Source organism: Pleurodeles waltl, chromosome 4_1 (assembly GCF_031143425.1).
Source record: "Pleurodeles waltl isolate 20211129_DDA chromosome 4_1, aPleWal1.hap1.20221129, whole genome shotgun sequence".
NCBI classification, from domain to species: domain Eukaryota; kingdom Metazoa; phylum Chordata; class Amphibia; order Caudata; family Salamandridae; genus Pleurodeles; species Pleurodeles waltl.
In genome coordinates this window covers 422,740,975-422,768,027 of record NC_090442.1, presented here as the reverse complement: position 1 = coordinate 422,768,027, position 27,053 = coordinate 422,740,975, and the positions used below count along the sequence as shown (strand labels likewise).

Sequence of the window (27,053 nt, the reverse complement as noted above, 5' to 3'; positions counted from 1 at the left end):
AGTTTGACATATATTTCATAATATTCTTTTTTGCCGGCACAGCTTAACTCTGCTCATGTAGTCTCATCAGAAAAGGTCCCATCTTCCACACTGTTGTAGCCCAAGACATTGCTTCATTATGGGATTGCCTTTATAGGACAGCTGTGGGATTCACAAACAAAGATGCCCACTAAATGCAAAGTCATCCCCTCAAACAAACATTGGTAAAGCCATTAAGCCTGGCTGCAAGCCTTTTGAGTATGTCAGTGCTTTCTTTTTGATTGTTGGGTAAACTGCCAGGCCCTTGTCAAAAAACATTGATAACAGAAAAAAAATATTTTTGATCTCAAAAAGCACACATTGCCACAGTAGCCCCTGGCACTTAATGGAACCACTTTGTGTGTGAATGTGCTCCTTGTGAAAAAGCAGAATTCAATCACTCACAGTGACGAGATCCAAAGGTTGAAGTGATCTGACCCACTGTCTCATGCTGTATCCTGTACTGGGTGGAAGAACATGTGAATGACAAAATAACAGACCAATGGTTAAAGAGGGCTGGCAGAAAACCCATACAAGTACGTGCATTTATTTACTACTAAAGCCAAAAGTTATTGGTTAACAAGAGACTTAAAAAGGACAGACCTGTTGGCTTTACATTTCCTTTTGGTGTACGCAGACATATTTTGAGAAATAAAACTACATGTGTTGAGTAAACAGATCGTCGTTTTGGATCATGAATTGGGTGGCTTCATTGACTCATCAGATTTAACAGTTGAGAACATAATTTAGGTTCTTCAATTAGAGGAATTGACCCTCATCACCAAGTTATAATTCGGATTTGAGGTAAATTATTGCCACAAACCACTTATTTTCCAAAGCACCCCAACGTTGCACAGCCAGACAGTAAGATACATATTAGCAAACCATGGGGGCAGTTCCAGGAAGACAAGACAAGCTGCATTTTTCCCACCAAACATGTGTAACAGTTCATTCCAAGTCTCCAGCTCGGTCTCAGTCGTATGGCCTCATTCAATGCCTGACTGACATGGGGGTCAAACTAGTACATAGAGCCAAAATGTACTGCAACTGTTACCCTTATCATTCAGGTATCTGCTCCTTTTAGGCAAAAGTGTTTGTACACTGCAGTCTTCTTTGTTACATATTTGTAGAAGGAGACGAAGGCTCTGCGTGACTGCTGTGAATTCGAGAGGGTTGGCATCTCCGATATCTCTGTGTGGTGAAAAGTTGGATGCATAACAACTGGATATGCCCTAACACCAGATGAACAGAGGTCCTCAAGTGGAAAGGTATAACCTGGTGTAAGTTAGTTTTGAGATGCCATATCGTTCTGCCAGATCCCTACTTCAGAGGACAAAATGCAGTATTGAAGTGGGGCATTTTTGAAGTAGACATTACATGTGCCACAGATTAATGCTTTACCGTGGCAATAGCTAATTGTGTTGGGATGTGCAGTTCTGCTGCCTTTCTGAAGTCCACTGGCATAAGAAATGTCACGTTTGAGGCTATGTTGAAAGAGGCGCGTTTCTCTATCTTACAATTTCAAATGTCCTGACTGAAGATGACTTGGAAGTGGGTTCTGATAGGGTTCCGTCTGATCACACATGATAAAGTGTGAAAGGTGAGAGGCTGAAAACGAAACAGAAGTCATTTGGAAGGAGGATAAATCAAAATTGGGGGAAAGAGAGGTAACTGAATTTTTTTGGTTGCAAGAAATCTTGGACTGGGGTGCAAATAAAAGTCATGCTTTGACATTGCTGATAACTAGGATTACGTTGGCTAGTCTGTTCAGGGAGCATCTAGTTATGGCTGAAGCGTCTTGCTCAGTCGTTAAGCCACTGAGTTTCTCAGTGTGCTTTTCTGGCATTCGAGGGTTCATTTTAGGTGTAGCGAGTTGGAAGACCATCTTCTTTATTCAAACCTATATGTGCTGATTGTCAATGGGGAAATTTCCTCTAGTATGTTAGTGAAGGCTTCAATAAAGGTGGAGCATTTTCACATTAAATTGATGCAAAAGAGCTAAAGACAGCGAACGTCTTTTAGACGGATTTGTTCATAGGTGTGAAGAGATTGTAGGCTGGCACTAAGAGAATGGAAAGGGAGCCGTATAAAGATTAGTAAGTGATCAGCCCAGAAAATGTGGATGATAGAGGAAGTCAATAATGGAAGGTCAGAAGTAACATGCTTAGTACGTTTGATTTTTAATAAGGTGATTGAGACATGCTAAGGCAGTGTGCCTTTTGAAACGATGACGCCATCAAATTCTTCTAGTCATTGCGTTGTCAACAATTGGGGCCATTAGTAAAGAGTAAGCCGAGTCCAGAAACTCTCCATGGAAACAGCTGTTATAGCTTGGACGGCAGAAACTAAAATTGAGTGTGAATGATGGAGATCCTAGGAAGTTTAAGGTAGGTATAAAAAAAAAGATTCTGAGGCAATCAAACTAGATAGAAAAGAAACAACATTGACTGCCAAGGGGAGGACTTGTGTGAGGCATAGCAAGAGGAACAATATTGTGAAAGAAGGAGTCTAAACATCCAGACCAGAGACAGGGTGACCTGGAAGGGAAACGATAACATGGTCAAAAAGAAAGAAATATATTACGAGTACAAGGAAAAAACAATAGCAAAAAAAAAAAGGGGGGGGGGGGCAGTGCAAAGGTAAAATGCAAGTACAAAAAGAAGAACCAAACTCAATAACGTGTGGAGTGGAGTATAAAATAGAACAATCTCCACACTCAGATGCTTCCAGTTGTGGTACCATACTCCATTGTGGCCAGCCATCTACAATGAACTATTTTGTTTTCAAGGTGCATATCAATTTTAAAACCAACCTACCAATCAACAATGTTGGTCAGGTGTTTTTTTCATATCTCACACTTCAATATCTCCCCATTAAGCGATTAAAAAACATTCCCACCCATTCTAACGGAGCACCGTGCAACAAAAGCAAATCAAACAGGGCCACGTAAAATTAAGATCAAAGATGTGCTCGTACATCAGTTGGTATGTGATTATTTCCATGATCATCAACACATTCTGGGATAACGCTGTGAGTATTGCCTCATAACACCACACGAAGAACTATTTTTATTTATGAGCTCATAAGCATTGTGATTGTAGGCTCAAGGACCGTTTCATCTAGAAGCAACAAACAACATTGAAAAAGGACATCTACGGAAATGACTTATTTTTTCAGTTTCCTGCTAATGACTCAATTGATGAACTTTGAAAGGGATGTTCAAAAATTATCTGCATTAATTTATAAGCTGCCGTGGAAGCTAGATGTTCAGTTCTTAACGAAAAGAAATGCAATTAAAAGATAACGATTAGGTTACAAAATCAATAATATGTAGAAAAGAAGTAGGCTACTTGGATAGGTGAGGGCGGTGATGAAGAGAACACTGGCACAAATAGTTTGGTTCTGGTTACTAATCCTTTTGATTTTTAAAACTTGCCGGCTTGTGCCATCTACTGTTATATTAAGTTGAACTATCCTACTATTAGGAAAATGTACGAAAACTGTTTTTAAATCACATTTTCTTGTCACGGCCCAGGATAGCCGAGAAACGCTGAGTTAGCAACATCGTTTAATGAAGCTTTTTACTGCATTCTGTATATGCCAAACCTACCTGGTTGATAAGCCCAACACAGCCGATTCTAATATTTTGATTATAGTAAAATAAACAAACTACCCCAAAAATTTGAAAATAGTTTTAGCAGGGTATTCATGTGATACAGTCCATGACATGAATTTGCAGCGAATCTAGATCCGGCAAAATGTCTCCACACTTAGGGCAGGCGTGCATTGGAATGCTGTGTGGCTGCTCGTCCGTTCCTGTGTAACAAAGTGCAGAAACACAATGGATTACTATTCAAGTAGAGGAAACACCTTATCTAAATTTTCAAATCTTTAGCCTTTTCAAAGCTGAAAGAACAAGCTGACGTATTAATTAATGAGAACATTCTAGCATAATCAAATTCCGAAAATACGAAATTTACATGCCTTTAAGCCTCTGCGCTATAGCAATCTTTAAAAAAATCATTGGCAAAGCCTATAGCTTTCGACCACTGCGAGATCTACTGGCTTTGTCAAATTATTTTTTACACGTTGCACAGCAGCGCATGCACACACACGATGAAGCTGTGTGTGCACGCACACATAGCTGTCCCTGCGCACAGACATATATATAAGGTAAGATGTTCAGCCCTACACTCTACTAATCAAAGCGTTTCAATCGTGTCTTGCACAGCAGCATTTACATATCTGCATGATTACACTACTCAAATATCAATGTTATAGTCGCCAAATATTACTAGAACACTCTAGCGAACTGTGCCGCCGCACTGCAGTAATACTGCCATTGTTTTCCAAGATTTCCATGTTCCCATTCCAGGAATTGCATTACTTAATGTTTGGAATGTAGTGATCACATTTAAGTCTTAGGGCCTGATTGCGACCTTGGTGGATGGGATACTCCGTCACAAACGTGACGGATATCCCGTCTGCCATTACAAATCCATTATGTCCTGTGGAACTTGTAAAATTGCGGGCAGCATATCCGTCACGTTTGGGATGGAGTATCCCATCCGCCAAGATGGGAATCAGGCCCTTAGTGTCTCATTCTATTGAAAACTCCTACTTCCACCTATACAATGTAAAATTACGAGGCCTCCTTAAAATATGGGCTGAAGCTCCTGAGATTATGGCATTTTACAGATAACATGCTGCAGGTTTACAGATTTGGGGGGGGAGGGGGGAGAGAAGAGTGTACTCCTTTGCCCCTCTCCTCACAGGCAACCATTATTTCCAGGAAAAAAGGAAGGCGTCGCACTGAAAAAGCGTTTACTTTTTCTTCAATGCTACAGGCAACAGATTTGGATTTTAACATTGATATATCAAACCAAATATTTTCACAATCTTAATGGATGGGAACATTAGAAATATTACTCGGTTTATGACGAGTCTATTAAATATGAAATAATTAATTATATGCGCCTCCTGATTAGAAGGTTGTTGCATTAAAAGTGTAGGTTGCCAATGGTTCATATTTTGATTGTGTGTGTAAAGCAGGTCAAAGCCGATCAAAATCGGATACATGCTCAGATGCTTTGACGTCGTGAATAATATTAAATATAGCTGTTTTTTTCTGGCTGGAGATTGTGTGACGTTTGTATTCCAAGTCTCACCTTAATGTAAAAGTTACTTAACTTCGGTAACAAAATATCTGGTAGAGACATAGTCTAGCTGCAGATTCCTTACCTTAGCATTTTCCCCAGCCGTCAGATTGGATCTGGAGATTTTTCTTCGAGTAATACCCTTGCGCGTCGGTAGGTGGCATCCGTCGACTCCACGTCAGTCATTGGCATCGTAGTCACCATGATGACATCGGGAATAGTATATAGACGCCGCCTCAGCGCAGTGATGTCAGTTTCTTTTAACGACTTTCCATGCCAAAGCGCAGAGCCACTAAGAACACTGAGATTGGTGCGCCAGAGCTAAGGACCTGAAGGGGGGACTCCCTGTCCCTAGAAATCAGTTTGCAAGAAGGGGAGGATAGGTGGGTCGGTAAGGAATCTGCAACTAGAATATGTCTCTACCAGATATTTCGTTACCAAAGGTAAGTAACTTCTACATTTGAAAGAAACTTCTAGTAGCAGATTCCTTACCTTAGAATGGATACCCAAGCAATGCCATCATCAGTGGTGGGCTGCAAACCAAGATCATATTAGAAAGTCCTAGAGGACCTAACGACCAAAGTAGCTGTCCCGACAAAACCGGACTGTCCAGGCAGTAGTGTTTGGCAAACGTGTCCAGGGATGCCCACGTAGCTGCCTGGCAGATATCCAGGACAGGAACTCTGTGTGCTAACGCAGTAGAAGCAGCAGTTGATCTGGTGGAACGAGCACGCAAGCCCTCAGGGGGTTGCTTCTTGGCCAAAGCGTAGCATATCTTGATGCAAAGAAGTACCCATCGAGAGATGGTACGTTTTTGCACCGCCTTCCCTTTCTTCGCACTCACATACCCGACAAAGAGATGATCCTCCACCCGGAAATCTTTAATTTGATTAAGATAGAACGCCAATGCTCTTTTTGGGTCCAGTCGGTGGAGTCTCTCCTCCTCATGGGAAGGATGTGGGGGTGTGTAGAATGTAGGCAGGGTGATGGACTGGTCTACAAGAAAAGGCGTAAGAACCTTGGGAAGGAACGAAGCCTTAGTGCGCAACACCACTTTGTTAGGGTGAGGGTGCACAGACAAGTATGGAGGTTTGGACAAAAGGGCCTGAAGCTCACTCACACTGCGAGCAGAAGTGATGGCAACAAGAAAGACAGTCTTGAAGGTGAGGAGCCGTAAGGGACGATTGTGCATCGGCTCAAAGGGAGTACACATTAAATAGGTAAGGACAAGATTGAGGTCCCACTAAGACATGATGAATGGAGTGGGAGGAAATAAATGAGACCTTTGAAGAATCTACTCACAATAGGAGATTTAAAGAGTGAGGACTGTTCAGGTAACCTAAGAAAGGCTGAAATGGCAGATAAATACTCTTCAGGAGTGCCCAAAGCAGAGCCCTGCTGGGCCAAAGAAAGAATGTCGAGGAAGGGAAGACTGAGACCCCTAACCTGCGCAGGTGAGCTGCAACCACCACCATCACTTTCGTGAACACCCAAGGGGCGCTGGTAAGGCCGAAGGGGAGCACAGTAAACTAATGCTAGTGACCTACCACGAAACGTAGATAACGTCTGTGGGTATGGCAGAATGGGTATGTGGAAATAAGAGTACTGCAAGTCCAACGCTACCATCCAGTCTCCTGGCTCCAAGGCTAATAGAACCTGAGCCAAGGTGAGCAGTTAGAATTTCTCCTTCTTGAGGAAGTAGTTGAGGGCCCGGAGGTCTAGGATAGAATGTAAGCTCTTGTCTGATTTTGGCACCAGAAAGTAGCGGGAATAACAACCACGACCTATTTCTGGCACTGGGACCTTCTCTATTGCTCCCTTGGCCAAGAGAGCCGCGACCTCCTGGCGGAGAAGTGCCAAATCATCCTCTGGGAGTTGGCTGAGTGATGGAGGCATGGCCGGTGGGGTAAATTCGAAAGGGAGGCAGTAGCCCTTTCGAACGATCTGCAAAACCCACCTCTCCGTAGTGATGGATTCCCAGTGGGGTAGGTGATGGCGAATCCTGCCGCCAACTGGGTGGGAGTGAGGGGACGCACTAGGAGGGTCTGAAGGCTGCAGCGGGGGCAGAGGTGGACTGGGCAGACCTCTGGTTCCCTGTCCCACGTCCACGTGGGATTCCGCATCCCCGGCCATGCAGCGGCTGTACAGCATGGGTGGCACGGTGGCTGGGCGTGGGACGCGACAGGGAGCCCTTCCGTGGCCACGAAAGGGGCGAAAAGTGGACTGCTGGGGGTGAGGGGCAGCGGAAAGACCAAGGGACCGAGCCGTAGCTAGGGAATCCTTGGATCTCTCCAAGGTCGAATCTACTTTGTCCCCAAAGAGACAGGAGCCATCAAAGGGCATGTCCATGAGAGACTGTTGGACATCCCCAGAAAAACCAGATGTATGCAACCAGGCGTGGCATCTCAAGGACACTGTCGTAGCAACCGATCTGCCCAGAGAGTCGGTCGTGTCCAGCCCACATCGGATCGTGAACTTTGCCGCATCTCTCCCATCGTTGACAGCTTGGGAGACAATAGTACGGGCCTCCTCCGGTATCTGCAACAGGACTTGTGCAACTGTATCCCACAGAGAGTGGGTATAGTGGCCCAACAGACATGCAGTGTTCACGGACCGCAGCGGAAGACTGGAGGAAGAAAACAACTTCTTCTCAAATTGTTCCAGCCTTTTTGATTCCCTATCCATGGGGGTGGAAGGGAATTCACCTGAGGAAGAGGAAGCCTGGATGATCAGTGACCAGACTCTCAGGCATGGGGTGTTGGGACAGGAATTTACGGTCATTCGGAGAGAGCCGATGGCGTGCAATAGTCCTATTCACAGGAGCACCTGTGTTGGGCTTGGACCAAGTATCCAAAAGGACATCGGGGAGGGCTTCATTGAAAGGTAAAAGGGGCTCAGATGTGGATGCCCCTGGCTGAAGCACCTCCGTCAGGAGGTTGGACCTGACCTCTACAGTAGGTAACTCAAGGCCAAGAACCTTGGCCGCCCTACCGACCACCATACTATAAGTCACTCCCTCCGCCGTAGCCACGGTAGGAGGAGACAGCATGCCAGCGTCTGGAGAAGTGTCCAGTCCACTGGCGTCGCCCCATTCTTGTGCCCAGTCCAAAGATGGATCATCCTGGTATACATAAGGGTCCAGGGACCCCTCCAATACTTCCCTGAATTCGTACTCATAGAAAGAAAGGGTCCAAATCCGGCCTGGGGTGAGTAGGCCCCATTGAAGACAGAGGCAGCGTCGGCCAACGCCGCTCTGACTCCGAGTCGTTGGGGATAAGGATCGGGTCGACGTCGGTCGACTTAGTGCCGGGGAAGGTCTCAGTGGTGCAGCCGGTGTGGATCCGGAGGGGACCTCAGTGGCTGGAACCGAAGCCGCCGCACAGAACCTGTAGGCCCCTCAACCGAACCACTTGGGCCCGAAGGCGCCGTATCGGGGTCGGTCCGCCCAAAAATGAGGTGCATGGCCTCATAGAATTCCTCAAGCTGGGCGGGGGTCGCTCCGGCTCCCGGAAACTTGGGGAAGCACGGAGCGGACCCAGAAGTAGACTCCCAGGACAGAGGCCTTGAGCCTCAGCGCTCCGCCCGCATCAGCCAAGCGACGGGGCGAAGTCGAAGTGCAATGAGAACGCTTTGACGACTTCTTACCTGCACCCAAAGATTTTGAGGAAGACAAGTGGTGATGGCTCCTCGAACGGTCTTGAGACCTTCCTCTTGAGGGAGACCGGGACCTACGTGGAGTCAATCGCCGGGCCCCCACAAGCTTCAGGGACCGCTCCCTTAAGGCCTTCTGGTGCATGGCCCGGCACTTGGAGCATGACTTCGGGTCGTGGTTGCGCTGCAGACCCCACAGACAAACCCGATGTGGATCAGTCACCGACATCATGCGGTGACAGTCCTCGCTTGGCTTGAACACGGTCTTCGGGAACATCCTCGACGCACCAAAAACTCACTTGAAAACTAGACAAAATGGTCAAAAAGAGACCAGGGTAGCTCTCTCTCGGATCAGCGCGTAGCGCGGAAAGAAAAGAACTGACATCATTGCGCTGAGGCGGCGTCTAAGTACTACTCCCAACGTCATCACAGCGACTATGACGCCCGCAGAGTCAACCAACGCCACCTACCGACGCCAAGGGTATTGCTCGAAGAAAAATCTCCGGATACAGTCTGACGCCTTGGGGGAATTCTATGGTAAGGAATCTGCAACTAGAAGTCTCTATCAGATGAGTTATTTTATATGGAAGCTGTATTTTGCTCTTACATTGCTGGGGCAGAGGAAGCAGACATGGTGTTTTTATTAATGTTCAGATGCAAGTGGCACAGAGAGCGAAGGCTGAGCTTGCGAACATCAAAGACTTGCAGAGTTGCTGCATTTGCTATATGCTTTTCATACTGGGAGTTATTCAGCAAGCTACCCAATTTTCTATCTCCTCTGTAGTGCTAACGAGCATAAGCTTTTGCAATCTGCAGATCATAAAGCACATCTGAAAACACACACATTTAGTAGCTACTATGCTTTCTTTTACTGGTATTCAGGTGCTTAGGAAATGTAATATCCGGGTGGACATTAACACATTCATCAATTTATTAAACCCTTGAATACCATTCAAACTAGTGTTTGGTCATTTACCCTAAGGATATGTACCTGTTAAATACCTAAGCTTGACAGAGAATTTTAAGTCAACAGCTTCACATCTATGCACTAGCAACTGACAAGGCATGCACAACCACGTCCTATTCACACCCATCCATAGTTTGCAAAAATACCTTACATCTGTTCCTAAAATAAGTATCATGGCGAATACCATTAGAACAATGCTTACACTCATACTACGACTTGAACAGTTTTTAAGTGAGTCGCCCATACATTATACATTCTTCAACAATGTATAATGTCTCTGTTTTTTCAATGAACCTCTAGAAATAAATACCTGCAACTTATAAATCTCCAGTTTACATAGAAGATGTCAACAGCACTACATGACAACTCTTTAATGTCAGCATGAGCACAGAAGTCTACAGGTGAAAAATGTATTGTAGGATAATATTTAGTTTTTCTCAGATATTTTGAAACAAGACTTTGATTTAAGTAAGTCACAACCTATTTGTAACGTACACCTGAAACTCATACTAGTTGTGCTCAGCCTCTACCTTGTTTAACTAAAGTAGTTTGCACTTAAAACTTTACTGGTAGTTAAACTGTGCAACCCATAAATATCACCATACTGACCCAGACTTGTCTCCAGGAATACACAATTGTCCCCTTGTTCTCTGTGTGCGTGCCCCTGACACCTCCCTTCCACACAGCACAGTCCATTGTGTTACAACTGCCCCTCCTGCCTACCCTCCATGCTCAACTTGTTGCCCTGCCTTACTTCCTGCTCGCCATGGTCAGCCTGTAATGGCGGCTGCAGCATTTTGATTGTAGGTGCGGGTGGCAAATCACATTACTTAGTACCACAGGACCAGCGCTGGTCCTGTGGTACAATCACATTACTCAGTACCAACCCTGGTCCTGTTGTACAAAAAAAAGCCCAAGAAAGAAAAAAGCTTATTGGGCCACTTAGAAGTCCTGTTTTTTAATTAAAATGACAGCCCCACGGGCCTCTAGCAGAGAGGTGGTTTTTGTTTTGCTAATAAATTTGGCACAGTTTGATGAATCTTCACAGAATTTCCACAAATAAAGTTAACCCACCTCAGCTCTTTTCTAGAAAGTTTAGGGGTGAACCTTCAACGGGGGGCAGAGAAAGAAGGTGAGGTTGCAAAACGTGTTTTCCCTATGCAAATTCCAAAAGGAATTTAAAGAAATGATACGGAAGACGTGATTGAACGGAATTAAACCACATTTGGCAAAAAGCTAGATCTTTACTCGGAAAGCGTGTTTTTTGTGATTTGGTGTAAATCTGTTCAGCATTTTTTGAAAACTTAAGCTTTAAAATATACTAATGTCTAGACTGTTCCCTGAGAGTACTGCGGTACTCCATCGAAACCGTGAATTAAAAAAACAGAGTTTGCTTATTGGCCGAGAGGGCTTTTTTTCCTGTTGTTCCCCTTGGACAATCCGATTTTGCTAGCTGCAACATCATTAGAAATGTTGCAGGTGCCATTTTAGGACTCAGTCCCCTTGTCCTGAGTTTTGTTAAACAAAGGCATAAGGGGTGAGGTAGGGGGTACCCTGACGCTCTAGCCCTTTTTGTTGTGGTCGCGTGGATGTACCATAGGACCTTACAAGCTAGCACTGTCCCATGGTACACTGTAGTATCACACATTTAAAAAAAAAAAAAATACAACATTTAGAATGGGTGGACTTGATGGGGGTTGTGTGACCATAGAAGTCTGGTCAGCAGCAGGGCGTTGGTTATACACAGTCAAATTCCCTGCTCAGTGGTGAAGGTGGGTGAATATGATTGGAAAAAAAACAAATTAATTGAACAAAGCAAAGGTTAAAGTAACATAGGTAGAGTAACAATATAAAAACTATGGTTTAAAAAAGAAAAAAAAAAACACTGAAAATCATCAGGTATGGCTTACTGAAACAACTATAACTTGTGCTTTTCCCTCCTTATGACCTCACATATTACATGTCGGTAGTCATAGTTATGACCCAGTTATTATAGGAAACAGATTTTTTGGTTTGCTAATAACTTTGGCGTTGTCTGACAAATCTTCACAAAAGTTTCCAAAAAACATTCATCCACCTGTGCTCCTTCCAAGAAAGCTTCGGGATGCTCTAAATGGTCTGTCAAGAGGAGACTAAGGAAGGACTAAAGAGGGGGGGAAGGAGGCGGGGATGCCTGGGTGAGGTTCCAAACCGCCATTTCCCCATGCAATTTATAAAGGGATTTTTGATTTGTGCTACAGCCAAAACAGTTTAATAGAATTTCACAAAAGTTTGCAGAAAGCTAGAGCTTTACTGAGAAAGCATGCATTTTGTGATTTAGTGTAAATCCATTCAGTAGTTTTTGAGAAATTATGGTTCACAATTTATAGCTATCTGGAAGGTTAGGTACACAGGAGTACTGTGGTACTCAACTTAAAAAAAAATAAAGTGACATGAATTGGGCGAAGGGGCTTTTTTTTTTTTACCCCCCATAGGCCACCTTAATCCCACCAGAGCTAGAGGTTCCTTTGAGTCCTGCAGGAGCTTACACTTTGAAAAAGCTGTCCACATTGTGAAAATAAATTTTGTGGCCACCATTACAGGACACAAGCAACTGCAGGCTGGAGGGGAGTGGGGGGGCATGAGGGGGAAGGCCTATGGTCCCAGCCGGCTCTCCTTCCTTCACACATCCCAGGTACAGTGGGAGGTGGGGCTTTTTTTTTTTTTTTGGTGGGTGCTCCAGTCTCACCCCGGGCACCCACAACATGTAATATGTAGAGCTGTTGGAGGCAGTGGGTGAGGCCAACGGGCCCTGCCACGCCTTATGCATGAGCCGCTACAGTTGGTTGGCGATAGCAGCAATCCTGTGTTCCCTACTCCACAGAGCACAGGCCAAGTGGGAGCAAAGTTGAGTTCCCTGCCTGGGTATGACTGCACTCTCCCGGGAAGGAAACTACAGTGCCCCTAGGGTAGGCTCACACTGAAGTATCACACCTCGAGGAATAGGGTCCCTGAGGTTTATACTGGCACAAGAATGAGGGCATCCCCTTCTCCTGTTTGAAAGAAATTCAGCCCTGTTTTTAAAGAAATTCAGCCCCAAGAGATGGGGTTCCCTGGGCTTCTTGAGGCTATAGGAAGGCTATGCCCGCTTCCATTTACAAAAACATACAGCACTGGGGAATTGGGTTCCCTGGGCCCTACAGTTGCAGGTGGATTTAGGGGGGCCACGTGCCCCATCCCCTTTCATAAACATGTTGTGGGGTTCCCTGGGCCATAATTGGTTTGGGAGAGGGCCTCTTGCTCGCCACCCCTCCACAAATATATATATACTTTGATCCTCGGGACCTGACCTACCCCAATCCAGTGTGACTGCTGAAGAATTGTGGCAAAAACACTTTTTCTTCTAAATTTATGCCCATGGAGTGTCCCTGCCCTCATATCTTTTTTTATTACCTATTTTCAGAGCATGGGACATAGGGCCAGATGTAGGTAGGTTTCATTTTGCGAGTTGCAAAATGAGAGTACTAGCGACTCGCAATTTGCAACTCGCAAAAGGAAATGCAGAAAGGTATCTCAGACACCTTCTGCGACTCGCTATGGGGTCGCAAAGACCTACATCATGAATATTAATGAGGTGGATCGCAGTTTGCAACTCCATAGCGAGTCTAGGCACTCACAGGGATGGTGGCCTGCTGGAGACAGCAGACCACCATGTCTGTGACTGCTTTTAAATAAAGCAGTTTTTTTCTTTTCTTTTTGCAGCCCGTTTTTCTTAAAGGAAAACGAGCTGCAAAAGGAAAAAATACCGAAACCATTTAGTTTCGTTTTTTTCAGAGTAGGCAGTGGTCCTTAGGACCACTGCCTGCTCTGAAAAATACTTTTTGTGGCATTCACAAAGGGGAAGGGGTCCCATCCACTTCAAGTGGATGGTAACTGCGAGTTGGTTTGCGACCGCTTTCGCGGTCACAAAGCAACTCAACATCGCGATGCGGTCGCAAATAGGAAGGGAACACCCCTTCCTATTTGCGAGTCGGAATCACATTTTGCAAGTCTGTACCGACTCGCAAAATGTGACTATGCATCGCGTAAGGCCTTTTGCACCTCGCAAACTGCGTTTTTCGCCGTTTGCAAGGCGCAAAAGGCTTCCTACATCTGGCCCGAAGTCCCTGGAGTCCTGTAATGGCTGCCACAACATATATTTGTTCATATTGTGACCAGCCAATCATAGATCTTGTTCCTATGGGATCCAGGTGACCCAAGTCAAAATAAAGCTCCCTAGGTCAAGCAGAATGCTCTATTTTCTTTTTTTTAAGTTGAGCTTGCGGGACTGTTGTGAACAAAACAGTCCAGTTATACAAATATGTTTGGACCTTAATTTCTCCTAAACTATTTAACACATTTACACCAAATCAACCAAAAGCACACTTTCGGGACCAAGATCTAGCTTCCTTCAAATATGATGTAATTCCATTCAGCAGTTTTTGTGATATTTTCTATCTGTAAACGAGGTTTCTTGTGATTCCATATGAATTGTTAAATCAGTGAATCTAGCTCTCACAATTCTTTTTATGGACTCTCAATACTATACTAGAAAATACGAATAATAGCAAGGGGAGAATCATCATTTTGAGCAATACAGTCCTTCCTATAATTGTCATTTTAGATTCCTGCCATTTCAAAAGTAATCCTTGATTTTTTTTAAAACCCTTGTATAATTCAACAGAAACAAATCTGCCAAATTATTAGACACATAAATGCCTAAATATCTAATAGGGCTAGAAGATGAAGATAGCACCCGAATATCCTGTGGCTTCTGCATTTTATAAGAGAGCCTCTCATATGGACCAATTAACTTTATACCCACCCAGATCCGTGAAGGCCTTGATTTTTTAGAAAGCTTGGTCTATATTATGTAGATCCGCACGAAGATACAGAATCATATCATCGACGAATAGTTTCACCTTAGGTGCTGAAGGAAGCAGAGCGTGTATATGCTGATCCTGTCGAATCCCTGCTGCCAACGGCTCAATAAAAAGCGGAAACAGCACAGGGGACAGGGAACAAAGGACAACCCTGCCACCTACCTCGAGATATATGCATCAATCCTGCTACTTGTGCATTTATTGTGACCTTGGCTTGGGCCCCAGCATATAGTCTTCATAGTGTCTGGATAAACTTGCCTGGGAAGCCGAATTTGTCTAAAACCATAAGCAATTCTTCCCAGTGAACTAGATCGAATGCCTTCTCGGCATCAAGCATTATGATCGCCGCCGGATAATGATTACGAGATAAATAGTCCATCGCCTGGACCAAAAAATTTGTATTGGTAGACAGCAGCCTACCAGATAGGAACCCGCACTGATCCTCATGTATTAGTCCTTGCGCCACCTGAGCCGTACGAACTGCGATTTAATGAATAATTCATAGTCCTGATTTAGAAGACTAATCGGACAATATGAGTTCGGATTTTCCGGTGGTTTGTCCTTTTTTACAAAACTAACCACTGCAGCCCTAGAAAATGAGGAAGGGATCTCTGCTCCTTCTAATATTTCGTTGAAAAGATCTACTAATATTTTGGCAATCTGGCCCTCTAATACTTTATAAACCTCCACCGGGAGACCATCTTCCCCGGGGGTCTTACCATTGGGAGCTCCCCATATTGCCTCTACTACTTCAGTAAACGGAATAGGGGACGTTAATATATTCTGTGCTCCTTGATCTAGGCCTGGCAGAACCACTAAATTTAAATACCGTTAGATTTGCTTGCTTCGTCTCAGTATATAATTTGCTATAATACAAAAGAAATATTCTTTCTATCTCTTTGGACTGATTAACCACTATGCCCTGTTCTTCATCAAAAATAGCTTTTATTAAATTGGAATTGGATTTCTTTTTAGCAGACCAAGCCAGGAATCTACCTGCATGTTCGGTCTCTTCATACTGCCTCTGAAAGCTGGTGTGTTGATTAAGTGTCTTCTAGGACAGATAGAAGTCCCTTAATTTGGCCTGAGCTCTTTCCAATATGGCATCTGACTCCAGACCGGGTAGTAATTGATTTCTCTTTAATGCCTGCTCTAGCTCGCTTTGGAGTAGATTACTTTTCTCACGTGCAGTTTTCCCTAAGTAGGCTTTAAAATAAATTGCCTCCCCTCGTATATGAGCTTTAGTGGCTTCCCATATTTTAAAACGAGAGGCTGAATTCTTGTTCATCCCCAAAAATTCAGTAAATGCTTTACGATTTCCTACCCAGCCTTCCTCTGACAAGAGGGATCTATCTAATCGCCACTGCGGGCGGCTCTGATAGTTTCCTGATTCTTTAATATTAACCCAAGGAACGGAATGGTCAGAAAAAGGATTTGGTTGAATTCCTGACCCCTGCTGCGTCAATGCAAATGAAATTAAAATATAGTCGATCCTTGATGCGGTATTGTATCTTTCCAAATAGCATGTAAATTCTCTCTCTTGGGGATGAACAGCCCGCCACACATCTACAAAGTGCTAGATCCAGTATCATTTAGAAATGCATTTGGTAAGCTCTTGGTTTATTTTGCTCTTTGTTCTTACGTGGAGTGTCCCACTGGAGATTGGGTATGATGTTAAAATCCCCTCCTATTATAAAATAGCCTGAAAGTGAAGATAAATGCACATATAAAGCCTGTATTGATGCTACTTCGTCCTCTATTGGGCCATAAAAACTTACTAAATTAATCAGCTTATCCTCCAACATAGCAGTGACTACTATCCGTCTAGCCTGTGGATCTCTAAAAACTCCCTTTATCCTTCCTACAAACCTTTGGAAAAATAAGACTACCACACCTCGTACTGCGGAGTTAGCTGACGCAAAGAAGGAATGTGCGATATATCCAGGAAGTTTAGGTAATTTAGCATTAGCTTTCAAATGGGTTTCCTGCAAAAGGACGGCTTGAACTTGAGATGATTCAAGCCAATTAAGTATTACTTGAAATTTAACATTGTTATTAGCCCCGTTTAGGTTGCATAAAGCAACTTTAAGTTTGTGTCCACTAATTTCTTAGTATTCCACCCCATCATCTCTGTAACCAATTCTATTTCAACTGCAGTTCTTGAATGCTCTCTCATCTTGTACCTTAAATCTTGTGCCTTATCCTTGAGTAAAAAATAAAGCTGATTAACCTCCACCTGCCTTTTTTGTTCTATCTTCACCCCGTGCCCCCTCTCCCCACCAGCAGAGGGCCTTACCCATCCTGGCCTCTCTCACCCTTGACCCGCCTGTGCTCCCCGTTACCATAGTTCCCCCCCCAAACACCCAAAAGGAGTGTGCACTGGCATGGAACTCCTAGAGCCTGATCCCAAAAGATCAACAAGACAGCCGGGCGGAGGAATCCAAGAAGAGAGAAGAGGGAAGAGGGAAGAGGGAAACACGTGAAGCATCAATTCAAATAAGCAAGATGTTCCTAAAAGAAATAATTTCCTTCCTGCTCTTCTTCTTCTCTCCCCCCTCCCTTCTTCCCATTTCTTCACTACTTATCTTACCATCTCTTTCCCCCTTCCCCCTCTCCCTCCTGCATTATCTCCTCACTTCATCCTCCCCTATTCTCCTGCAAGAACAACATCAAGTTTTCTTTAAAAGCGCTAGAAAATTCTTTGCATCCTGTACGCGCTGAAAAACATGCACTTGTCCTTTGTGGAGCACTTTAAGTTTGGCTAATTGTACAATGCCGGCCAGAGCTCGCAGCGTCTTAAAGTCATCTATTAGTCCAGAAAATTCACGGCGCTGATGGGCCGCAGTAATAGACATATCAGAAAACACTTGAAAACTGAAAGTGTCCCCAGACTTAAAGTTCCTCTTTTTGATTGCTTTAGAAAGAATTTGCTCTTTAAACCTATAGTCACCAAAATTGACCAATATAGTACGAGGATATTTTGAGTTCATGGGGCGCGTAAATGGTACCCTATGCGCTCTCATGAAGATCCACTTCAGTTTTTGCCTTATCCAGAAGAATGCAGTTGTAGATAAGATCCAAAACTACCTTGGTTACAGATGAAGCTACCTCCATCTCTTCCAGAACCCCTATGAATCTAAGATTCAAACGCCAAGACCTGTTTTCCATCTCACCTAGCTTTAACTGGAGCTCCTCAAGTTCTGATTGAATCCAACTGTCAACTCCGCTTGATTACCTGCGTCTTGTAAATCGGAGACTCTCTGCTCCACTTGAGTTAATCTTATAGAGAGATTGGTTAGATGTGTGTTCAATTGACTGAGCTGTTCCTTGGTCTCCTTATATGACACTTCGTGAGATAGTTTTATTGCTTGCAGTTCCTCTAAAATCTGCCCCCTCCATTCCTCCATTTGAAAGGTGCCAGTTATCTTGCACGTTGGGCTATGGTTACTAGGATCGGGGCTGCGGGTACGAGGGAGCACTAGCACCAGCACTAACACTAGCATTGGATGATATTAGGTCAGACTAGCCAAACAGGAGCCTTCTGATACAAAGTTGGAAGTCGTTCCAGGGATAGTACCACTGCCTGTGACACCTTCTTCAACAGGCGAGATAGTTTCTTTCTTGTCCTATTTCTCTACTGCTCTTGTTAATGAATTCTAGATAACTGCTTTACATTTCATTTTCCAGGTAAAGTGTCTCATGTATTACTGTTGGGTGAATTGGCTGTGTGCTGAATTATTGTCTCCAGGGGATTTCTATTGCACAAAACTGTATTTCATATTTGCCTAAACTGTTTTCTCCATCCTTTAGAACATTCACCTAGTTACAGCCACTCTCATATGCTTTGTAAGCCCTCTGCAATAGTGGAAATACCTAGTTAAATTAAATGTCTGTGGCACACGTAAGTTATGACGATCAGATGTCTGATATGTAGAGGAGCCATACCTCAAATTACATTGACTGCAAAGCATCTTTCAGAGATTTCCTAATGCCTAACCAACTAGAAGCAGGGTTTCCAACCAAGTTTTTGAAACTTAAATGAGCAAGGATTTATAAAGTATGTAACTAAAGTTACTGCCCAATGTTGCTGGCCCTTCCACCTGGAGACCTGAGTTCTGATCTCAGCTTTTAACATTTGACTAAATTATCTTGCGCCTCCATTTTTTAAAATATGATTAATAGAAAAATATAACAAAAAGTACATCTGTGCTGTAGGAAGCTGGCTCTGTATATACTATATCAAAATGAGACATAGTGTGCACAGAGTCCAAGGGTTCCCCAAGAGGCTTGACCGAGACAATAATAGATAATACTAATGCTCTATCTGTGGTAGTGTGGTTGAGCAGTTAGGCTTATTAGAGGGTAGTGTTAAGCATTTGTTGTACACACACAAGCAATCAGTGAAAACACACACTCAATGACTTAACTACAGGCCAATAGGTGTTTATATTGAAAAATATTCTTTTGTTAATTTATTTTTAGAACCACAAGATTCATTTAGCAGGTAAGTACATTAAATGAAAGGTACTTTGCATAGTAATAGTTGAGACTTTGAATAGATTCAATACTGTACACAGTTTTCCATACTGTACTTACTATGTCTAAGAATAGACTTAGACACTGTAGGGGCATAGTGCTCATGCAGCTATGCCCTCATCTGTGGTATAGTGCACCCTTCCTTAGGGCTGTAAGGCCTGCTAGAGGGGTGATTTACCTATGCCACAGGCAGTATTTTCTGGGCATGGCATCCTGAGGGGGATGCCATGTCGACTTTTTCTCCCCACCAACACACACAATCTGCAATGGCAGTGTGCATGTGTTAGGTGAGGGGTCCCTGAGGGTGGCACAACACATGCTGCAGCCCTTAGGGACCTACCCTGGTCACAGGGCCCTTGGTACCACTGGTACCTTTTAAAAGAGACTTATCTGTGTGCCAGGGTTGTGCCAATTGTGGAAACAATGGTAAATTTTTAGTGAAAGAACACTGGTGCTGGGGCTGGTTAGCAGGGTCCAAGCACACACTCAGTCAAGTCAGCATCAATATCAGGCAACAAGTGGCGGAGGGGGGGCTAACTGCAACAGTGGGCTATTTTCCTACATATGCTATCCTATTTCAATTCCTCTTTGCAGACTTAATGACACCCTGCTTTTTGTAGCCCCTGCTCAACTGAACTCCTCAACTATTGTACAGCATCTCATGATCAATTTGTTACGTGAAAATAACAACAAAAATGAGATCAGCACCAGTTCAAAAATTGAGATGCTCTCCCTGAAACGAGCCTTTTAACATGAGATTAAGTTTAGTTTTATACAGTGCACAAATACCGAGAGGGTGTTCTGCTGCAAATAGTTGAAGTGAAAGCATGGTATTATGACTGGAAAAGCTGAGTTTTCAATAATGAATGACTGTGTGGAGACTATTACAAGTCAGTGCAGTAATATCAGGAAAAGATTGCCCATCAGTTTGTGTTCTGCGGAATAGTGGAATATTTACACGATGTAAGGAGCTGTAAAGCAGCAACCTGGCAGGGAAGTAACAAGAGAGTAAAGAAGTCATGTAGTGCTTTGTGGCAAAAGTAGAGAGCCTTAACCCCATGGGTGCCATGGACAAGATGGTCTCGCCCTCGGCCACGGTTGGCAGGAATGGTAGGGGAAACACTTCCCCTGCCACCCCGAGCCCAGCCCCAGGGCGAACTGATGACATTGGTGCGCTCACAGCTTGCGGACGTCATTAGATGCTGCCAGGGACGCGCTGGAAGCCATTTCTTTCCAGCGTGTTTGGAGAGAGGACGGTCTAAAGGTGAGTCCTTCTCCTGTATTTTTTTTTGGGGGGGGGGGGGGGGGGGGAGAACAGACAAAGGGGGAAAAGAAAGAGTTTTTCCCCCTGTGCCTGTTTTGAATGGATTCCTGCTCCACGATTGCGGGCCTCAGCAGGGATGTTTTTTAATTTGTTTAAGGGAGCAACCCCTTAGGTAAATAATAGATCTGTGTTTGTTTATGGGATTGACCCTGTAGGCAAGGGCCGCTCCCTTGGGGGCAATAATCACCCCCCCAAAGGGGAAACATGGCTGTTGGCCATTTCCGATCGGTCTATTATCTGCCCCTATGGGGGGGGGAATGTGTGTGTCTGTGTTTTTTGTTTGTTTATGGGATTGACCTTGTAGGCAAGGGACGCTACCTTGGGGGCAATAATCACCCCCCTCCCCCAAAGGGGACACATGGCTGTTGGCCATATCTGCCCTCCTTGGGGGCAGATTGGTCTAATATTTTTAGGACCATCTGCCCCTATGGGGGGGCAGAAGCCACTAAGGTGCCAGGGATTTGTTTGTTTTCTGTTTTCTTGGTGGGGGGGGGGGGGGGGTAAGAAAAAACTATTTACTCCACATGAATTGTGTTGAAGAATGACTTTTTTGTAACTCGTGTACTAAATGCAGGATTGTGTGTGAAATTGTCCTTTGTTTTTTGTACAATTTTATTTGTGTTCTCTCATGTGTAATTTTCTTTTCTTTTTCTTTTTTAGTGGGATATCACTGGTGATTGCTATGTCTGTGCAGAGTAGTTGATGGTGAGTCTAGCTTTTTCAGGCAAGTGAGTGGTATAGTTTTTGAGTTAATAGCTTTTTGTGATAAAGCAACACTTTGTTTACTACATATCTTACACAATGCTGGGTGCTGATGGTGCATTTGTCCAGTTACTTTTCGTAGGAAGGATCATGTCTAACCGCAGGATGACTGCTCAGCAGGTTGTTGGTATGCTTTTTGATTTGTCTTCTTACCATGATTATGAGTCTGACTGCATCTGAGGCAGAGCAGGACGTGCAAGATTCTGGAAGTGAATTTTCTGTCAGAGAGGAATCATCTGATGATGAAGCCAGTCTCAGTTCTGATGAAGTGCCTGTTTTAGAGGAGGACACTGATGTGCCAATAGTGCAGCAGGCAGTAGCTGAAAGGCTTCCAATTGGAAGACCTGACCCTGGGTTGCCCCAAACATGGAGCAGCTAGAGTTGCCTGTCTTTACTTGTCTCCCAGGGTGTAGAGTGAATCCGGAAAACTTTTTGCATATCAATTTCTTTTAGTTAATTATGGATGATATATTTTTGGAAGAGATTGTTGAGCAGGCTAATTTGTATGCTGAGCAGTACTTCAGTGACAACAGTGCTGGACCTAGGCCACACTCTAGAGCTGCTCAGTGGATTCCCACAAATCTGAAAGCGTTGAAGAAGTTCTTGGGTTTAATGTTTTAATGTGTTTGATAAGGAAGTCATCCCTGTCTTCGTATTGGTCTACTAGTCCCTTGATGGCAACAGCTATAATTCCGGCAACCATGATTCATAATCGGTATTTGCTTCTTCTTCGAATGATGCATTTAGTGGCTAATGCTTTAGCCTTGCCACGAGATCACCCTGATTCTGACCTTCTTTTTAAGATTAGGCCTGTCCCTGATCAATTTGTAGATCGTTTTTCAGAGTTCTATTTTCCTGGCAACGAAATAGCTGTGGACGAGTCTTTGGTCCTGTTCAAGGGTCGTTTGGTTTTTAGGTAGTACATTCCTAGCAAGAGGGCACGGTATTGAATTAAAATATATAAGCTGTCTGAAAGTAGTATAGTATATGTTTATAATTTAAGGGTCTACACTGGTAGTACTGACCCCCCTGGTTGTCTGCCCACTTTTGAAGTTAGTGAGAAAACTGTGTGGGAACTTGGTAGACGACTGTTTAACAAAGGTCACCATTTGTACGTACATAACCTCTACACTGGAGTGCAGTTGTTCAGGGAATTGTTCAGAGTGGGCACTGTTGCTTGTGGCACAATCTGCTCTAACCTGAAAGGCTATCCAAGGGAGCTTGTCTGTAAAAAACTTGAGGGGACAGTGCAGTGCCTTGTGTAATGATGAGCTGCTAGCGCCGAAATTTGTAGACAGGAGGGATGTGTACATGCTGACTACCATCCATGATGAGCGTACTTCCCCTGAGGCTGTTTGGGGTCAGGTTGCCGAAGTGCACAAACCTGTGTGCATTTTAGATTATAATAAGCACATGGGTGGTGTAGATAGAGTTGATCAGAGGTTGGAACCTTGCACTGCTGTTCGTAAGTCTTGCATTTGGTATAAGAAGTTAGCTATTCATCTTTCCATTTGGCAAGTTTTAACGCTTTTGTTGTGTTCAAAAATAGTTCTCCAGAGTCAAGGATGACATTTGTGAAATTTCAGGAGTCTGTCATAGAGAGCCTTGTTGTGGTGGAACAGGCAAGAATTCCGAGAAGCAGTGGTGGAGGAAGTGGCTAGATTGAAAGATTGCCAATTTCCTGATCACATTGCTCTGACTCCCAAAAAGACTTTTCCACTAAGAAATGTAGAGTCTGTGCTCAAAGAGGTATACGGAAGGAGACTTGATGTCCTGCCCGATTGTCCTTCTAAGCCTGGGCTGTGTGTGGGTGGCTGTTTTAGAAGTTACCACACCCAAAATAATTATTGGGAACTACTGTGAACGTAAACTGCCTGTTCTGTATTGTTTTATGTTTTTTGTTCAGTTTCACAGTTGGCATTACTGTCATGTATTTAGTTAGAGGTTTGTGTTTGTAGTTTTGTACTTATTTCTAATTAGTGGTTTCTTTGTTGTTTAAAAAAAAAAAAACAGTGATGGCGGATTGCATGAAGTGCCGCTTGGCTGGTGATGTGCGTGAAGTGACACTTGGCTGGTGGCGTGGAGTGGCACTTGGCTGGCGGCGTGCGTGGAGTGGTGCTTAACTGGTGGTGTGCCTGAAATGGTGCTTGGCTGCGGTGTAAATGACTTGTTGTTGGCCACTACAACCCACTGCCAGTCAAACGCCAGTCCACAGACTCCCTTCACCGGGTATGATTGCTGTATCAGGCATGTGGGTGTATGAAAGTGATGGGCCCTTGAATGGCGCTGTCTGTTGACGTGAGTGTTGTAATGTGCTGGGCCCGCGGCTGGCGGCGTGAATGGTCTTGTGCATGTCACGTATGAAAGGTGTGTGAATAGACTGTAAAGCAGTTGGTGCAGTGACGTGGCTTTACAGCTCACGAGTTGTGAGTCATTGATTTCGTGTTTTGGCCTTTCAGTTATTAACAGTGAATTTAATTTTTGTGAAATCTCTTGTTAACAAAATTTGATCTACTGAACCATCACTCGCCCTCGTGCCAAATCCAACCAGTAAGTGTGGTAAAAATGAAAAAACCTGCTCCGCTGTAATCAGACGTGGAAGCACACCAGTGGCCTGCTAGGTGTCTCGGGTGGGACCCCGATGATGAAGCATGCCACCAACTATGTTGGTGGGTGAGGGGTCTTTTTAACATAACCTAAGCACATTTCTTTTCACAATTTTAGTTTCTGGATCATCACAGAAGTAAGAATCTTGGTAGTGTGCTTGCTTTTTGCTCTAGGGAAGAAGTACCAACTCTAGATTAATGTGAAAACTGGACACCTGTTGGAGTCCGGGGAGCTGTGGCTTGCGTGGATACCCCAACATTTTCTTGCCCAGACTCATCTGCAAACCTCAAAATGTGCTAAAAAAGCAAACAGATTTTCCTCACTTTTAATTGTAGGATCACCATGCCGGCACAAATTTCCTACCACCCAGCGTTCCGCTCTGTCTCCCAAATAAAATGATACTTCACTTGTGTGTGTTCCCCAAAGCAGAGCAAGCCTAAAAATGTATTAAAAAAATTGTGCTTATCAACTCGCTGTGATATCCCCTCAATGTCTACACATTTTTGGCCTTCACTGTCGTGGGCACTAGGCCTACCTACAGAAGTGAGGTACCATTTGTATCAGGAGACTGGGGGGAATGATGGGTGGAAGGACGTTTGTGACTCCCCTCAGCACTGAAATGCGAGGAAAAATGTTTTTTTAGCCAAATTTTGAGGTTTGCAAAGGATTCTGGGTGCCAGAACCTGGTGAGAGCCGCCCCACAAGTCACCTGATTCTGGATTCCCCTAGGTGTCTAGTTTCAAAAAGTGTATAGGTTTTCTAGGGTCCCTATGTGCCGGCTGAGCTAGAGGCCAAAATTCACAGCTAGGAACTTTGCCAAAAACAGGTCAGTTTTCTTTGGGAAAATGTGATGTGCCCATGCAGCGTTTAGAGGCGTTTCCTGTTGCAGGCACTAGGCCTACCCACACAAGTGAGCTACCATTTTTATCAGGAGGCTTGTGGGAATGCTAGGTGGAAGGAAGTTTGTGGCTTCCCTCAGATTCCGGAACTTTGTATCACCAAAATGTGAGGAACAGGTGTTTTTTTTTTAGACACATTTGGTGTCTAGTTTTAAAAACTGCACAGGTTTGGTAGGTTTTCCTAAGTGTCAGCTGAGCTAGAGGTGAAAATCCACAGCTAGGCACATCAGATTTCAATGTATAAATGTGATGTGTCCATGTTGCGTTTCCTGTCGCGGGCACTAGGCCTACCCACACAAGTGAGGTACCATTTTTATCAGGAGACATGGGGAACACAGAATAGAAGTGTTACTGCCCATTGTCTTTCTCTACATTTTCTCCTTCCAAATGTAAGACAGTGTGTAATAAAGAAGTGTATTTGAGAAAATGCCCTATAATTCAAATGCTAGTATGGGGACCCCTGAATTCAGAGACGTGCTAATAACCACTTCTTCTCAACACCTTATCTTTTTTTTTCCAACAAATTTTATTAGATTTTGCAAAAGATCATGCAACCTTACGATGAGGTTCCCACTATCCCTGATACAAAAACTGAGTATCCCATTCAGCTAACGTAGCCCATGCTAACAGCAGTGAAGCCACAGTTCAGTATTCATTATGTCAGCTTGTCATGCTAGTACTTTACATCCGGAATTAATCACTGCTGGGGGCTGATCAACTAGCTCTTTTTCCCTCCCCCCCCCCCAACCCCTCGGCTGGTGTGGCGTGTTAGTGGTATCGGTATATCTTATAAACCTGTGTGGGCGAGCAGTGCAGCTGACGCATGTCCTTTGTGTGTTCCTCTAGTGGGTTCTCAGTCGGGTCCCCTAGGCCTTTCAGCTCTAACTTAATCCTCTGGGGAGCTTTTCAGTGCCAGGACTAGTGATTCCCAAGCCCGCACGCCATCTACTGTGCCTATTTCCTTATGTGTATCTCTTCGCAGAAGGGTCCCTTCTCATTCTGCCCACTTCTCCAGCTCCTTTGTCCAGTATTGAAAGGAAGGGCCTTTAGGGTGTTTCCATTTTCTTGTGATTTCCCTCTTACCTAATAATTTGTTCTTGGGAGTGTGTGGATACCAGTGCAACAAGCAGTGAGCAAGTTCAAGTGAGATAGGTTTTTCGATAATATCGGCAAGGCGCTGTGTGACCTTTGTCCAATGTTCATTAAGAGCGGGACATGACCACATCATGTGCATGAAGGCCGCCCCACCTCTCCACAGCGGTAGCAAGCCACTCCTTGCATGTGGAAGTATCTATTAAGCCTTTCTGGGTGCAAATATGCTCTGTGAAGGATATAAAAATTGATGAGCCGAAACCTGGCATTTCTGGAGTTTCTGGACATCCTGTCCAATATTCCCTCCCATGCTTCTTCCAATATGGTGGTCCCGAAATCTGCCTCCCATTTGCTGCGTAGTGTTTCGTTGGGTCTGAGAGTCTCAGCTTGTAGGTCTCGGTATAGACAGGCAACTGCCTTCACCGTTCCAGCTGCCTGCAGGAGAAAGAGCAGCACGCATGAGTTTGTGGTTTGGTATGTCCCATTCTCTAATGCCTGCATATGATTGCCAGTGCAGCCCGTGGTTCAGGAATTGCCCACCCAGGAGATTAAATTCCGCACTGAACGTCTCGAAGGGAGTTAGTATCCCATCTCGGTCACCCAACTTCGTCACTCCTGCTGCAGTCCACGTCCCCAGACCATGCCAATTCCACCCCTCCTTCAATAGTGGCAAGACCGAGAGTGGCGGCTTTGGGTAACAGGGCCATGGAATTCCCAATTTTTTCATGACTGCTCTCCAGCATTTTCACATAGTCGTAAAGGACTGTAGGCTCGACCCAAAAGGGGTCTCAACTCTCAGGACCAAACCAAGCAGCGCCCTGTATGTGGGGAAAAACCCATCAATGTGCCCCTCCTGCTGTCTCCTATGCGTCAACCATCTAGCAAGCCATTGTAGCTGCGCCGCCAAGTAGTACAACTCGAAGTCTGGAGCTGCTAGAACTCCCCGCCGCACCGGACCTCGTAGTGCAGCCCATGCCACTCGATGTAGCCCTCCTCCCCATATAAATGCCGTACTAAGTGAGGTTAATTCTTTGAAATAGGATTGGGGCACCCACAGCGGGAGCGTTACGAAGAAGTACAATAGCTGCTGCAGTGAACCATTTTCAGGAGGGCAATTTTGCCAGTCACCGATATGGGCAG

At 44.4% G+C, this 27,053-nt stretch overlaps 1 protein-coding gene across 3 annotated transcripts in view; it reads right to left on the bottom strand.

Moving 5' to 3' along the window:
* Positions 1 to 524: 524 nt before the first annotated feature.
* Positions 525 to 27,053, bottom strand: part of OPTN (optineurin) — a 309,738-nt gene continuing 283,209 nt past the window's right edge. The window contains exon 14 of one of the 3 annotated variants that reach the window (XM_069228671.1): positions 525 to 3,834. In XM_069228671.1, coding sequence (XP_069084772.1) covers positions 3,725 to 3,834 — 110 coding nt within the window. In that variant the 3' untranslated portion in view covers positions 525 to 3,724. The remainder of the gene's footprint in view (positions 3,835 to 27,053) is intronic. The other 2 variants (XM_069228672.1, XM_069228673.1) reach the window with 2 other exon arrangements.